The sequence below is a fragment of the Cynoglossus semilaevis genome, chromosome 5 (genome assembly GCF_000523025.1).
Source record: "Cynoglossus semilaevis isolate Cse_v1.0 chromosome 5, Cse_v1.0, whole genome shotgun sequence".
NCBI lineage: Eukaryota > Metazoa > Chordata > Actinopteri > Pleuronectiformes > Cynoglossidae > Cynoglossus > Cynoglossus semilaevis.
This window is the reverse complement of record NC_024311.1, coordinates 1370165-1382972: the sequence shown is the minus strand read 5'-3', so window position 1 is coordinate 1382972 and position 12808 is coordinate 1370165. Positions and strand designations below refer to the sequence as shown.

The window sequence follows — 12808 nt, the reverse complement described above, 5'->3', positions numbered from 1 at the left end:
GGGGGGGGGGTGCGGTGAGGTGCCGGGGGGGCTTCCAATGGAATATGGCACGCATATGGACATAAGTGTACCACTGCTGTAATGCATGAATGATAACAAGCCTCCAGTCACTAGGTGGCAGCAACTCATACAGTGGTTTGTACAGATACAAAATATACATGTTATCAGGTTCTCAATAGTATTTCAGTACAGGGGGGTGTAGGTCAGGGGCACATGGGTGTGTGAAAACATTTCTGTCCCCAAGGGGGGGCAGCGTGACATAAAATAATTAAGAACCACTGCCTTAATCAAACACAACCCCTCCCTGAGTTTTACTTCCCCCACTGGTAATCACATGCAACCGGACCTCTCATTTCTGCTCAGGGGAAATTTCAGGAGTGAAGTCAAGAGTTTTTCAATTTCAACATGCAAACAGACACTCAGATAAACAAGTATAATATTTGGTGTTAAGCAGTAGGTTTCCGAGGAGAACAGATTTCACCATTTGAAACTGAAGTTCTACACCAATTCTTAATTGATTTCCTTCCACACAAAAGCCCATCATAAAACAGGATGTTACAGCTGAAAAAGACACAGCCGTTGTTCAAGTTCAAGCGAGTTACTTTTAAACTTCACTCTTTGTGAAGTATACATTTTTCTTCTTGGATTTTTGTTTGTGGAGAGTCAATGTTAACAAGCAGGTTGTCGACTGTTATTGATGATGTAATCATGCATTTAACCGTTGGTATGGTATAACAACAGATCTCCTCTATCTCAGGTCGGCTGCCAACCACAGTTCTTGGAAAGGTTTACGCTCCTGATCCTGATGACTGGGACAATAAGACCTATGTGTTTGAAGGACATGTTCCCAGGTGAGATGTTCGTCCTAAATTTATTCGAAATGTACATTTGCTATTATTATTATTTATTCTTATTCTTATTCTTATTCTTATTCTTTTAAAGGCACATTTGCTGTGTGTTGATAAAAATATAAAGGTTAAATTGTTATTATTATTATTATTATTAGATTAAAGATATCTGTCTAGACCAGGTGTGGGCAAACCTTTTGACCTAAACCAGGTGTGGGCAAACCCTTTGACTCGTGGGCCACAATTGTCCTAAAATTGAACAGAGGGGCTGGGTCAGGACCAGATAGATGGAGCATCCGTGTGAACTAAGATAAATGACATGTAAAAGTCATGCATAAAGGATAAGATGCTAAATTGCTTTTATCATCTTCTGCGCCATCTATTGCAGGGAAAAGGTAGAAGTAAAAAGAAAAGTTTGGCGGCCTGAATTAATAAGCTGATCGGGACGCATCCGGCCCCCGGGCCTTAGCTTGCCCATGCCTGGTCTAGAAACATTCTGGCTCTCCAACAATTATAGTTGATGATCCTTAACCTAAAACTGTTAGCAGTTTTACTGTTTTTTACATTGCAGGCTGCACCATCTTCCTGGAATAGCATTGTTGCAGCAAGTCTGAGCTGTAGGCTTAGCTAGCAACTTAATTATATTTGCATTTCTGCCACCTACTGGGCTGGAGTGTATTACATGTGTTTATCTTTAATTCAATAATCAGACTGGGTGATTTTAAGTTCCAGCCCAGAGATAAATGAATAAAAATAGAGCAAGTGCTAAATGTCTTTAGCTGTACAGATATATTGTAAAAATTGGGGATTTCCAAAGAAAAATATGAAAAGATATGTATGCACATAATTCTCTAATGGTTTATAAATTGGTTAATCAAGGACGATTCACACTAATCCTCTCATCAATATAAGTGAACATATTCACCAAGAGCCTCCAATTACATTAACAGATTCATTAAGGGCCCACATTGCTGGTGTAAAAATAACACGTTTGGCCCTCAAGTCAGACTTTCCTCCTCTGTATTTTCTCTCTAATTAAAATTGAATGAACTAATTTCATGAAGACGAGCAGTGCGGAGAAGGATAAGTGTGGAATTATTCCACTCCAATGTTTTCCGAGTCTGTTCACTGCTCTCATTTCTCTTGAACGTTCCCGCTCAGTTCTCGTCCCAGAGGAGAGTCACTTTACAGCAGAAAACCAGAGGAATAACACAATTCAATGCAGAGAAATGAAGTCAAACATGAGGCAGAGAGCGGGATGAAGAGTAGAACAAGGGAAGAAGAGGAGGGAGGTCTATGAGAAAAGGATGGGGAAGGGAAGATGGAGTTTTAAAAAAAATATATGTGTGTGTGTGTGTGCTCGTTTCCCTCTCAGTTACTTCATCCTGAACAAACGAACAGGTTTCCTCATCGTCAAAGAGAACACACCTCCAGGAACGTACCAGTTCCAGGTGCAAGTGTCCGACGGAATATGGCCTGACGCCGTTTCTAAAACGACTGTGTATGTGAGGGAGCTGAGGGAGGAGGCTGTCCATAACTCTGCTTCACTGAGACTGACAGGTACAGACACACGCACACACACACCCACAAACAGGTACAAACACAAAAAATCATTCAAAAAGAATCATGCCATCTGGAGCCGCTTTGGATTTTGATTCATTTATCCTGATGAGCACGGATGTGGTTTCAGCTTGAACAACTTGCTGAAATCCCAAATTGTGCTTGTTCTTTTAGAACTGTTTCAAAGGAACTGTTTGCGAAACACTACTCACGCATTGCTAGAAAATGAATTAGTGCTAAAAACTATTTGAATAAAACTTTCACCTTGAAAAAAAAAAACACCCTTTTTTTCTCTCTCTGACTCGTAAAAATCCCATTTTCAGTCGCTTCTCCTACTGAAATAATTAGTGGTCTAGGATTTTTGCTCCAGCAGCACATTCTGTGAGCTGCATCCATCATTACCTGATGCGCAGAACCATCACTCGCCTCCTCCACCCCACACCCTAGAATTAAATTCTCTTTAGAGAAATGGGATATGGCTGAAGGATTTTTATGATTTCACAGATATTGAAATAGAAGCTGGAGGAGAAGGAAAACTTAGCCAGGCGACGGTTTACTCTCTGAGTGTGTGTCTGTTTGTTTGTGTGTGTGTGTGCGAATGAAATGATTTATTACGAGGATTGCTTCTGGAAATAGGGTTAATGTAAATGAATGTGCAGTGAAGCTCAGAGTGAGCACGGCAGAGAACAGCTGGTGCTCACATTCCAATATTTGAGTTAAAGGAAAATTAAAGCAGACGTTGACTGCAAACTCGCAAATGTGTTATGAAAGTGAACAACGAAGGTAAGGGTACAAAAACCTGATGTATGAAACAACTCGAATTTTAACCTTGTTTTGAGTTGTGTTTTGTGTTTTTTTTTTTAAATTGTTGTAAGGAATAGCTCAGTGTTTCCTTTCTGTCACATTGTTGCTTTAATAATAAACACTGGATTCTGAAATGTAGTTAACAATAAAAGGCTCAGCTAGTTAAATGTATTTATGCAATATGTTTAGATACAGTCTTCTGTCAATTTTACGACAGTGAATTCAAACGTATTTTTTTGAAATTCCTTGAAACCAACCCCTTTGACAGTGTGCGTTTAAATACCGTATTTCCCGGACTATAAGTCTCTCCAGCCAAAGAATGCATAATGAAGAAGAAAAAAACATATATAAGTCGCTCTGGAGTAAAAGATTCACTGAAGTGCCCTCTAGCGGCTGTCAGTGTTTAAAAGATGCATTGGAGTTCTCTCTAGCGGCTGTCAATGTTTAATTAATGTACATTTTCAGTGGTAAAGGAGTAGTCGATACTGGTACACAATCCTAGAGTGCCCTGTAGCAGCTGTCAGTGTGAAAATAACAAACGTGAAATTATATATTTTGACATATAAGTCGCACCTGAGTATAAGTCGCAAACCCTGCCAAATTGTGAAAAAAGTGCGACTTATAATCCGGAAAACATGGTAAGTGGTTGGATGTGTCATTCAAGTCATCATTTTTAACAAAACCTTTTAATCAGTGCACTAAGTTTGTAGAAATTCTATATAGATATTTTACAAAAATACAGTTTTAATATTCAATTCAATCTTAATTTTTTTTCTCCAAATGTTTCCTCTGAACTCACTTTGTGTCATTCATAGACATTGACATACTTCATACTCTTCTTTCAATAGCGGACACTTTCATCATTAATCTCATCATCAGTGTCAGTGGTATTTTTAAAGAACTGCACTGTCTTTCAACAACGTTAAGCTGTCAAGTGCATTCATTTCTTTTATGAGCCTGGGCATAAAAAAGAGCTCGAGATAGCATGTGTCTCAAGTTTAAAACGATGGAAACTAAAAAAAAAGAGAAGGAGTGCTGCAGAGAGTTCTGATCAGATCAGTTCAGAAGACTAGCAAAGGACTGCTAAAGTGGTGAGGGAAAGAAACAGGACGGTTTACGGTGCGACTCCAGGCCAGTGGAGAGATTGCAGGGAAATTTGGTTGAGGAATAGAAATCTTCAGGAATATATCCAGAAAAATGAGATAAACAGAAAAAGAACACTAGGCTGGAAGTGAGGCTCAGAGAGCACAAGCCAAGGCAAAGGTGAGGGCTTGTGATGAGTTGAATGAAAGGTTGGATAATTGGGATGGGGACAAAGATTTGTACCGGTTAGCTAATCAGGGATATAGGGCTGGAAATGATATTCAGCAGGCCAGGTTGGTTAATGATAGAGATGGGATTGGGCCAATTAGTGTGTGTATAGTGTGCTGAAAGATGAAAAGAGTATTTTGAGGAGCTAATGAATGAGGAAAATGAGAGAGAGATAAGGACAGGTAGAGGATAGGTTGTTAATCAAATCATACAGGGTTGGTAAAGAGGAAGCGAGGGCATTGAGCTTTGGTAAATCTGGGTCCCCAACCCCCAGTCTGGGGACCAGTGCTGATCTGTAAGTCATTTGGTACCGGGCCGCAGTGGGACCCAGTGAAAAAGTATGTACTTCAGTTTCACTTTATCTACTTCATTTAAAAAGAATCCCGTCATATCCATTTACTTTTTTCATTAAAAAAATAATCTGGCAATGTTTCAAAACAATAGGTCATTCAGACTTAGAAGATACTAACAAGATAAAGTCTAAAAGATGTTGGCAGGAATTAGGAGAGAATGAACTGGTCGAGGAGTCTTATACTGTGCACATAAAAGTTCCTCCTGGTTGTGAAGCTGCAGAATCGTTTGCCTGAATTCAGCAGCCAAAAAAGCAAGTTGTTCGAGTGGGAACTGTCCTCAACGCATCTGGTCTAAAATGGTGTAAAAGGTCCTGCAGGGAGTGCAGATCAGATCTGATGGCGCGCTCGGCTTCTTTAATGACCCTCTGTGTGGCTTAACTGTATGATTCTGAGTTGTTGCCAAACCGGGAAGCGATGCTCAAAGTCAAAAGGCTCTCAAGAGTGGCTGTGTAGAGGCTTTTGAGTATCTCAGCCAAGACCCTAAACCTTCTCAGCTGTTTCAGGTGGTAAAGTCACTGTCTCCACTGGTGACTTGAGTGTGTCTGGACCAAGAGGGATCCTCAGTGTATACTAAGGTATCTAATATTGGGACCCCAGCCAATGAAGACTGGCGGGTAGGAGTTGTTGTTTTCTGCTGTCATCCACAACCAACTCCTTATCCTGCGTTCACGCAAATCGCAATAGATGTGGGGAAATAAGATGGAAACACCTGTAATGTGCTGCTTGATCAGTTGTGGATCATTGCCTCATTTGTGAAACATGTATGTAACAACATAAAAAAAAAAAACACAGATAGCCTCACAACTTACCAAGGAGTCCCTCCTGCTGGCTAACTTTGGACCATGCCTCTTCTTTTTTATTCTGGTCCTGATAAAATATTGCAGCATTGTTGGTGCCCACTGATGGTGATGATTAGCTTCACCTCCACTGTTGGCAACATCTTTGCTTAAAGGGGGCAGTTGTGGCTTAGTGGTTTAGTGGGTCCGGAAGGTTTTAGGTTTGAGTCTACCAGCTGCCAAGTTGCCCCCAAGTTGCTCCCTGGGCGCTTAAAGCCCAAGTTGCTCCCAAGTTGCTCCCTGGGCGCTTAAAGCTGCCCACTGTTCACTTTGGTGATGGGTTAAAAGCAGAGGTCACATTTGGTTGTGTGCAGTGATGTGCTGTGTCACAATGACCAGCAGTTCACATTCCTCCATTCCTTCCTTTCTTAACTTCGATAAGGTGACATCAGGATACACTTAAACGTGGTGGTGCAGTGTCTTCTGAAAAGTTCAATTTTTCCAATGGGATTTGCGTCACGTCAGACAGTTGGGTGCAATCGTAATCTGTGTAGGTTTCTTAGGAAAAAAATCAGTTTTCTGTTAAAAGCTTTCACAGAACTCGTTTAACCCCGAGCAAATATTTTTTCTTAGACATAACAGCCAAGGAGTTTATGGAGCTGCGAGGGAAACAGCGCAGCCGCTACGACCTGCTGAATGACTTCCTGTCCGAGATGCTCTCAGTTCCAGCTGAGGACATTAACATCTTCAGCCTGATGGACAAGAGGGACAGAATGCTGGACATTCGCTTTGCTGTTTACACTGGATTATCGTTTCTCCGATCGGAGAAGATCCATGGTTATCTGGCTGCACATAAACAGAAGGTAGGAAACTATTGTTGCACCAACATTTTTTCTGGATCTCAAAAGTTTTATATTATCTTAGACTTCACTTGGTCTTCATTGTCTTGTCATACTCACAAAGTTTAGACAAAGACATGATTTCCATTTTTGGTTGCATTTTTCTTACAATTTTACTCGTCTCAAAGTAGCAAAGTTAACTCTAAACTGTAAAATATGCAGGTTTATACTTGACTCTAAGCTTTCTTGTGGAGCTTCTTCTTGGGTTTTGGGTCCTAATGTGGCTCAAATTGCTGTCATACTGTAGTTAGCTTCGGGTCCTAATCTGGCTCAAATTGCTGTCATACTGTAGTTTGTCATCCGGTGTCAGTTTACCATACCTGGGGGAATGGTGTACGCAACAAAAAAAAATAAAAAAAACACTTAATTGCTCATGCGCTAGTCAATACCTGCCAATTTACTGTCAACATTCCCTTCTCACTTCTTAACCATTGCCATAGTTACATGGAGCTATCCTTAGGTTTTCCCGCTGTGGAAAAGATAGATGGAGCACGTAGTGGCTCGTTAGAGCCACAGTATAGTAGCTGCCCTTCAGAACGGGGCTGTGAAGCAAGGTGTTTTTTTTTTTCAAACATTTAAATTTAGATTCAAACTAAGTTACATAAAACGTACCAAAATATGTCCACTTTCAGTTCAAATATGTTATGTTATTATCAATAACTGCAGAAAATCCTTCGTTCAAACTTACTCCAATGACACAAATTGACCACAGGAGGCAGCAGTGGACTAGCAGCTCCTTTTGCCTCCCTTATCTCTTTGGATTGTGTTATGGGGGATTGAGGTAATTACAAATCGGTGGAAAAGACAGCTTTGCAACAGGATGTAAAAGCAATTTAAGAAATTTTATAATTTTAGAAATATGCATGTCTAGATAGTGTTTCGTTCTTGTTGTGGAGAAGAGGTTATCATCCCTTTTTGCAGTCATTGTTATAGCTAAATATATTATATGGGCCTCAATATAGAGGGCCTCAATGTCCAAGGCTGAACTACATAAAGTGCCCACCAGGTCTTCTAAAAATAAAACTAGTCAACAAAAGGGTAAAGAATTCTACTGTTACAGTGCTTTTAAAATCAGTTACACTGATCACATGAGGGATGAAGTCTGCATCAAAACAAATAGCTCTTTGTGTTACTAAGTGCCCTTGAAGAAGCGCTCAGGTTGGTGACTCCTGATCTAAACCATTTCAGCTTATAAATCCAGATTGGACCAAACCTTCCAGTTAATGCAAAAAAAAAAACAACTCCTGAAATTGATCCTAAACCAATCTTTTTGTTCTGCACATTTTTCTCCTTGGTTTTCTCATTATTATCTGTTCAGATGTAAACTCGGTGTATGTTTAGAAAAACAACACCCCTACAGCTTCAATGAACAGTAAATAGGACAGCTCTAGGTAATTTTCACGCATTTCACAACTCATTACAGAGCCAGCAAATCAGACAGCATCAGGTAACCTTGTTGCCGTAAACCTTATTACGTTAAGTGCTTCTCACTTTTGATTGGCATTTTGAAAAGAGGAAAGCTGAGTCCTTCTTGCTCACACTCATGGCATCATCACGTTACCACAGGTCAATAAGTAATTCACAGTAACAGGTAAACAAACCAGTGCAAGAGGGAGAGCTGGAACCTGGACAGTTTGTATTTATTTGATTAATATATATATATGTATATGTATATACATATATATACACACACACACTCACTAAAGTGGCCGGTGAGTGTATATATATATATACAGTATATATATATTTGTTTTTCAGTGTTTGAATTTTTATATATATTTTTCGTCATTTAATACATATGAAGACTAATGGAAATCACAAATAAGCTCCACAAACAACACTTGGAAATATGTTTTGCTTACTGGTTAAATTTAGTTATAGTTATAGTCTTATTATAGTCTAATAAATATAGATTTTTTTTTTTTAAACTTCACCAACAAATGAAGATGTTTGTGCTTTAACCTCCACTCATAGAATTCTATTGTTTCTGATAGTCCCACTTCTGGAAGTTTCTGTTTATATTATAAATTTGATCTGGTTGTTCATCTTTGTTTTGCTGACACGATTTTTAAAAAATGTGTCTATGTTGTTTGTTGTTGACCTACAGGCGGGTGAATTATTTGAATGATCAACATGAAGTAATCTAAGTCTTTGCTAAGAGTAGAAACAGGTTAGGTTTTTATCCTGAAACAAAGTAAGTGCTTTACACTGCCAGCACAACTGAAGGTAAAAAAAAATCGAAATTCAATTTAGGTAACTTTATTTTTCCTCCAGGGCATAATCAGTTAAGGACAGGCTGTTAAAACTGCAGAAAGAAGCAGAGCGGAGAAGCTGTGCAGCAGTAACTGTGATACAAAATAAAACAATAGGTAACAAAGAAATAAAAAAACTATAAATAAACCTGTTGTAGATTTTAATTATATGACAGTAGGAGATGTTTTAGAGGCATTAAAGAAATCAAGACAGTCAAGTTGCCCTTTTACTTGATGACTTGTAATGTATTGATCCTTCAATGATGGCACGGTATTACCAGTCCGCAGTAATTGCTAATACTGGCCGACCGGTCCGGTACGAAAAAGGTTGAGGACTGGTTTAGTATGATTCAATTGTATTTATTTTACTGCTCTTCACCTCAGTGGCGAAACTGTAGGTAGAGAACATGTCTGCGTATGTTCTAAGTCATCCAGGTCATCTTATCCAAAAATAGTCAAACCCATATCTTACAGCCATAATCAGCAGCATTAATTCGGTCATCGGACACATCACATCATCTCAAAAATTCTCTAGACGTTGCTAACAAAGTTAGAGGACTCAAACTGGAACCATGAGATAATGGTTTTGTTTGACATCACTTCACTTTTTACTTGCATTCTAAATTCTGATTCCATCAAGATGATCATAAAAGAGCGCTCAGACCGCTGCTTAAAGACCACCTATTTCCAGTTCAACGACAGTTTTTACAGACGAAAACATGGATGCGCTATGGGGTCTCCAGTATATCCCACTGTAGCCAACCTCTACATGGAGGAAGTAGAACAGAAGGCACTAGCCTCCTACAGCGGCATCGCACCATCACACTGGTCAAGATACAGTACGTGGATGACACATGGATAAAAATCAAGACTGAAGATTGAATTTGAATTTTCCACTAAACACATCAATACAACCAACAAACACATTAAATTTACCAGAGAAGACGTTAAAAGGGACATGCAGGCCTTTCTGGACTGTGCAGTGCACATAAAGGAAGACAGAAACCTTTACATCGAAGTCCACAGGAAAGCTACCCACACCGACCGATATTTACACTTCAACTCACGTCACCAACTGCAACACAAAATGGGAGTTATCAGAACTCTGGATCACAGAGCCGAACACATCGCTTCACAAGAGGAAGACAAGGCTAAGGAACAGTCCCACATCAGAGGAGCTTTAATGACCTGCGGCGACCTCAACTACTGCCTTCTCCAAAGCCACCTAAACCAACAAGAAGAACAACGAGGAGAACGGTAACAAACGGAACGACATAGTCATTCCTAGTGTTGCTGGGAATTTTTAACCAGCACCAAATTCCTGTACATTTTAAACCCAGCAACACCCTTAGACAAAGACTGGTTCATCCAAAGGATAAAATACCTCAACACAAACAGAGCAACATTGTATATGCAGTACAGTGCAGTGAGGACTGCCCTGATCTCTACATTGGGGAAACCAAACAACCACTGTACAAGTGTATGCATCAACACAGGAGAGCCAGCTCCTCAGGGCAGGACTGAGCTGTTCATCTACATCTTGAAGACAAAGGACAGTCTTTTGTGGATGAGGATGAACATATCCAGGGGAGACAGATGGTTCGAGAAAGGGGTGAAAAAAGCCATCTACGTCAATCTGGAGAAACCATCTCTCAATAGAGGAGGTGGTAGAGACACAAACTTTCATCCACCTATGATATCTTCCTGAGTTCTGTCTTTAGAAAATTCAACTCTCTCCCAGACAGAAAGACAAAGGACACCCAGCCAAAAGTGTCGCTCAGATTATACCCTCCGCCCCCTTGTTTTGTGCAATCCTCGTTACAGGATGGAGGCTAAATACCAGAACTTCCCAGTAGTCAGTCAGGACTGAAGAAGCCTCTTAGATGACCGGTGAAGAGTCTTCAAGAAACCTACTCCGTCCAGTTGCCCTCGATTTAACTGTTTTTGTAGGTAGAGAAGTTGACCCTATACCACAGGGAGTCATCAGCACCATCGTCAGGAGCAAACGATGCTTTGATTGGATAGGAGAATGCATGTGACATTGTCTCATCAAGCAAATGCTTCTGTAGAATCAGTTAAAGAAGAATCGTACCACCAGGAACCGGTTCTGTACAAGAACAGGTCCTTAATTCCCATCACTAGTTATCCCTTTGTAATTATTTGTGTCAATGACACTTGTGTTGAGTAAAAAGAAGTAAGAGGGCGATTGAATTCATTTTTTATTACTTGTTCTTTTTTCTTTGAAAATGGACTAAATGTTGCCATTGAGAGTAGCAGATGTATCTCAGGTGTGAGCATCTCATCTCAAATCAGGTGTTTTTTAAGAAGAAATTGATTGGATTTGGAGTTTAGAAAAATAGAGCGGTGCAGTATCTGCTGAAAGCGAAGAAACATAATGGATTGGAGGAGATGATTAGTCTTCTCAATTCCCCTCTGAAGGGAGATTTCTTTTCTCTATCTCTCTATTTCAACCTCAGTAATGGAACTTTTCCCTCTGTGTTTTCATTCCACTTGACTTTTAATGACACCTCATTGGTTTTTGGACATTTTCTAGGGACAGGGGATCTGTGTCTTAGATTTCTGAAGTTTTTCTCATCATTAGAGGAGCAGAGCAACTTAGGAGGCAGAACACAAAGCCGAAGAACCCTCTCTGTCCTCTGGAGCAATGGCGCCAGGAACAGCCTGTCCCTGCACATGCACACCCACACGCACTTACTATTAGTCTATGAACAAAGCATATCTGGAACAGTATGACTTTTAGAGATGGAGAGGGGTGATTTTGAAGGTAAAATGTGTGTAAACCACATTTCAGTTACTTCTCATTTTAAGAGTGCTAAGTAATATCGATAACACCGAGTGGGAGGTTTTATCAAGTTTGATAGCCCCAGGCTGGAATGATTTACTGTGGCACTCTGTGGCGTACTTTGGTAGAATAGATCTATTGCTAAAGGTACTCGTGTGTGTGATGAACACCTTATGAAATGGATATCACTGCCCAGGACAGACCTGATCATTGACAGCATTCTTCTCTCTGACACCATATTTAGAGGGTCCAAATAAAGCCCTACAACGTCATTTTATTCAGTGCATTGGCATCTACTTCCCAGAGAATGCCGTTCCTGCATGTAACATCATGTAGCATGGGCTACCAGTCTTATAAATCACCATCAGAACCATCACACAAATGATAAAGGACCTCAGCAGCCTTAGGAAATAGATGTGACTGGCTATTTTGGTACATGTTGTCACTATTAATTAGGGCTGTAATAGTACGTGTATTCGGGCCTACGTCTTCCGTACTGGACGTCAGTATAGTTACACACGTGTACCAAACAACTTTTTGACAAAGGGACTCGTGGTAAGGGCCAGCCATAAAAAAAAATCAACCCCGGAACGCATTTGCAACAGGACCCAGTTGCTGCTAGCCATTTAGTTGCTTCCAGCAATTTAGCATTTTGCGACAGGACCCAGTTGCTGCTAGTCATTTAGTTGCTTCCAGCAATTTAGCATAATTTTGCAGTTAGCATAGATTAGCCTTATAGGGTGAATGGAAGTGACTTGTCACATGACTCTTCAACCATAAACATGCGTCATTATGCCAAGGCTTACAAGCTCTTACCTGTGTTTTTTTTTCCTCCCTGCTCCTTTTGCACTTTATAAACCGTGGGAGATGAGAGAAAAAACATTCCGTACATATAGTAATAGCCCTAAATGCCTTACAGACAGCGAGAAACACTCCCAAAGTGCAACTGGACTTTTATCAACAAAAATAAAAGTAGGACAATCCTCCCAGGGACTCTCTGCCCTCTCTCTTTCTTTCCCTCCCTCCCCCTCTCGATCACTCATTTAACTGACAGGCGTCACTAACTGGAAGTGTTTTGAATGATGTACTTAATTTAGGGTGTAAATTCTGTGTAAGATTATTTTCATTGCCTCCTCCTGTGTTTTTTTTTTTTTTTTTTTTTTTTTAAAAAAAAACAAAACAATCACAGGAGAAACAAACAA

General features: G+C 40.1%; 1 protein-coding gene across 1 annotated transcript in view; it reads left to right on the top strand.

The window, feature by feature from the left end:
• The window catches only part of LOC103378645 (neural-cadherin), a 230504-nt gene that overhangs the window by 136234 nt on the left and 81462 nt on the right, over positions 1-12808 (top strand). Inside the window, exons 23-25 of the mRNA XM_017032353.2 lie at positions 758-851; positions 2224-2408; positions 6286-6515. Coding sequence (XP_016887842.1) covers positions 758-851; positions 2224-2408; positions 6286-6515 — 509 coding nt within the window. The remainder of the gene's footprint in view (positions 1-757; positions 852-2223; positions 2409-6285; positions 6516-12808) is intronic.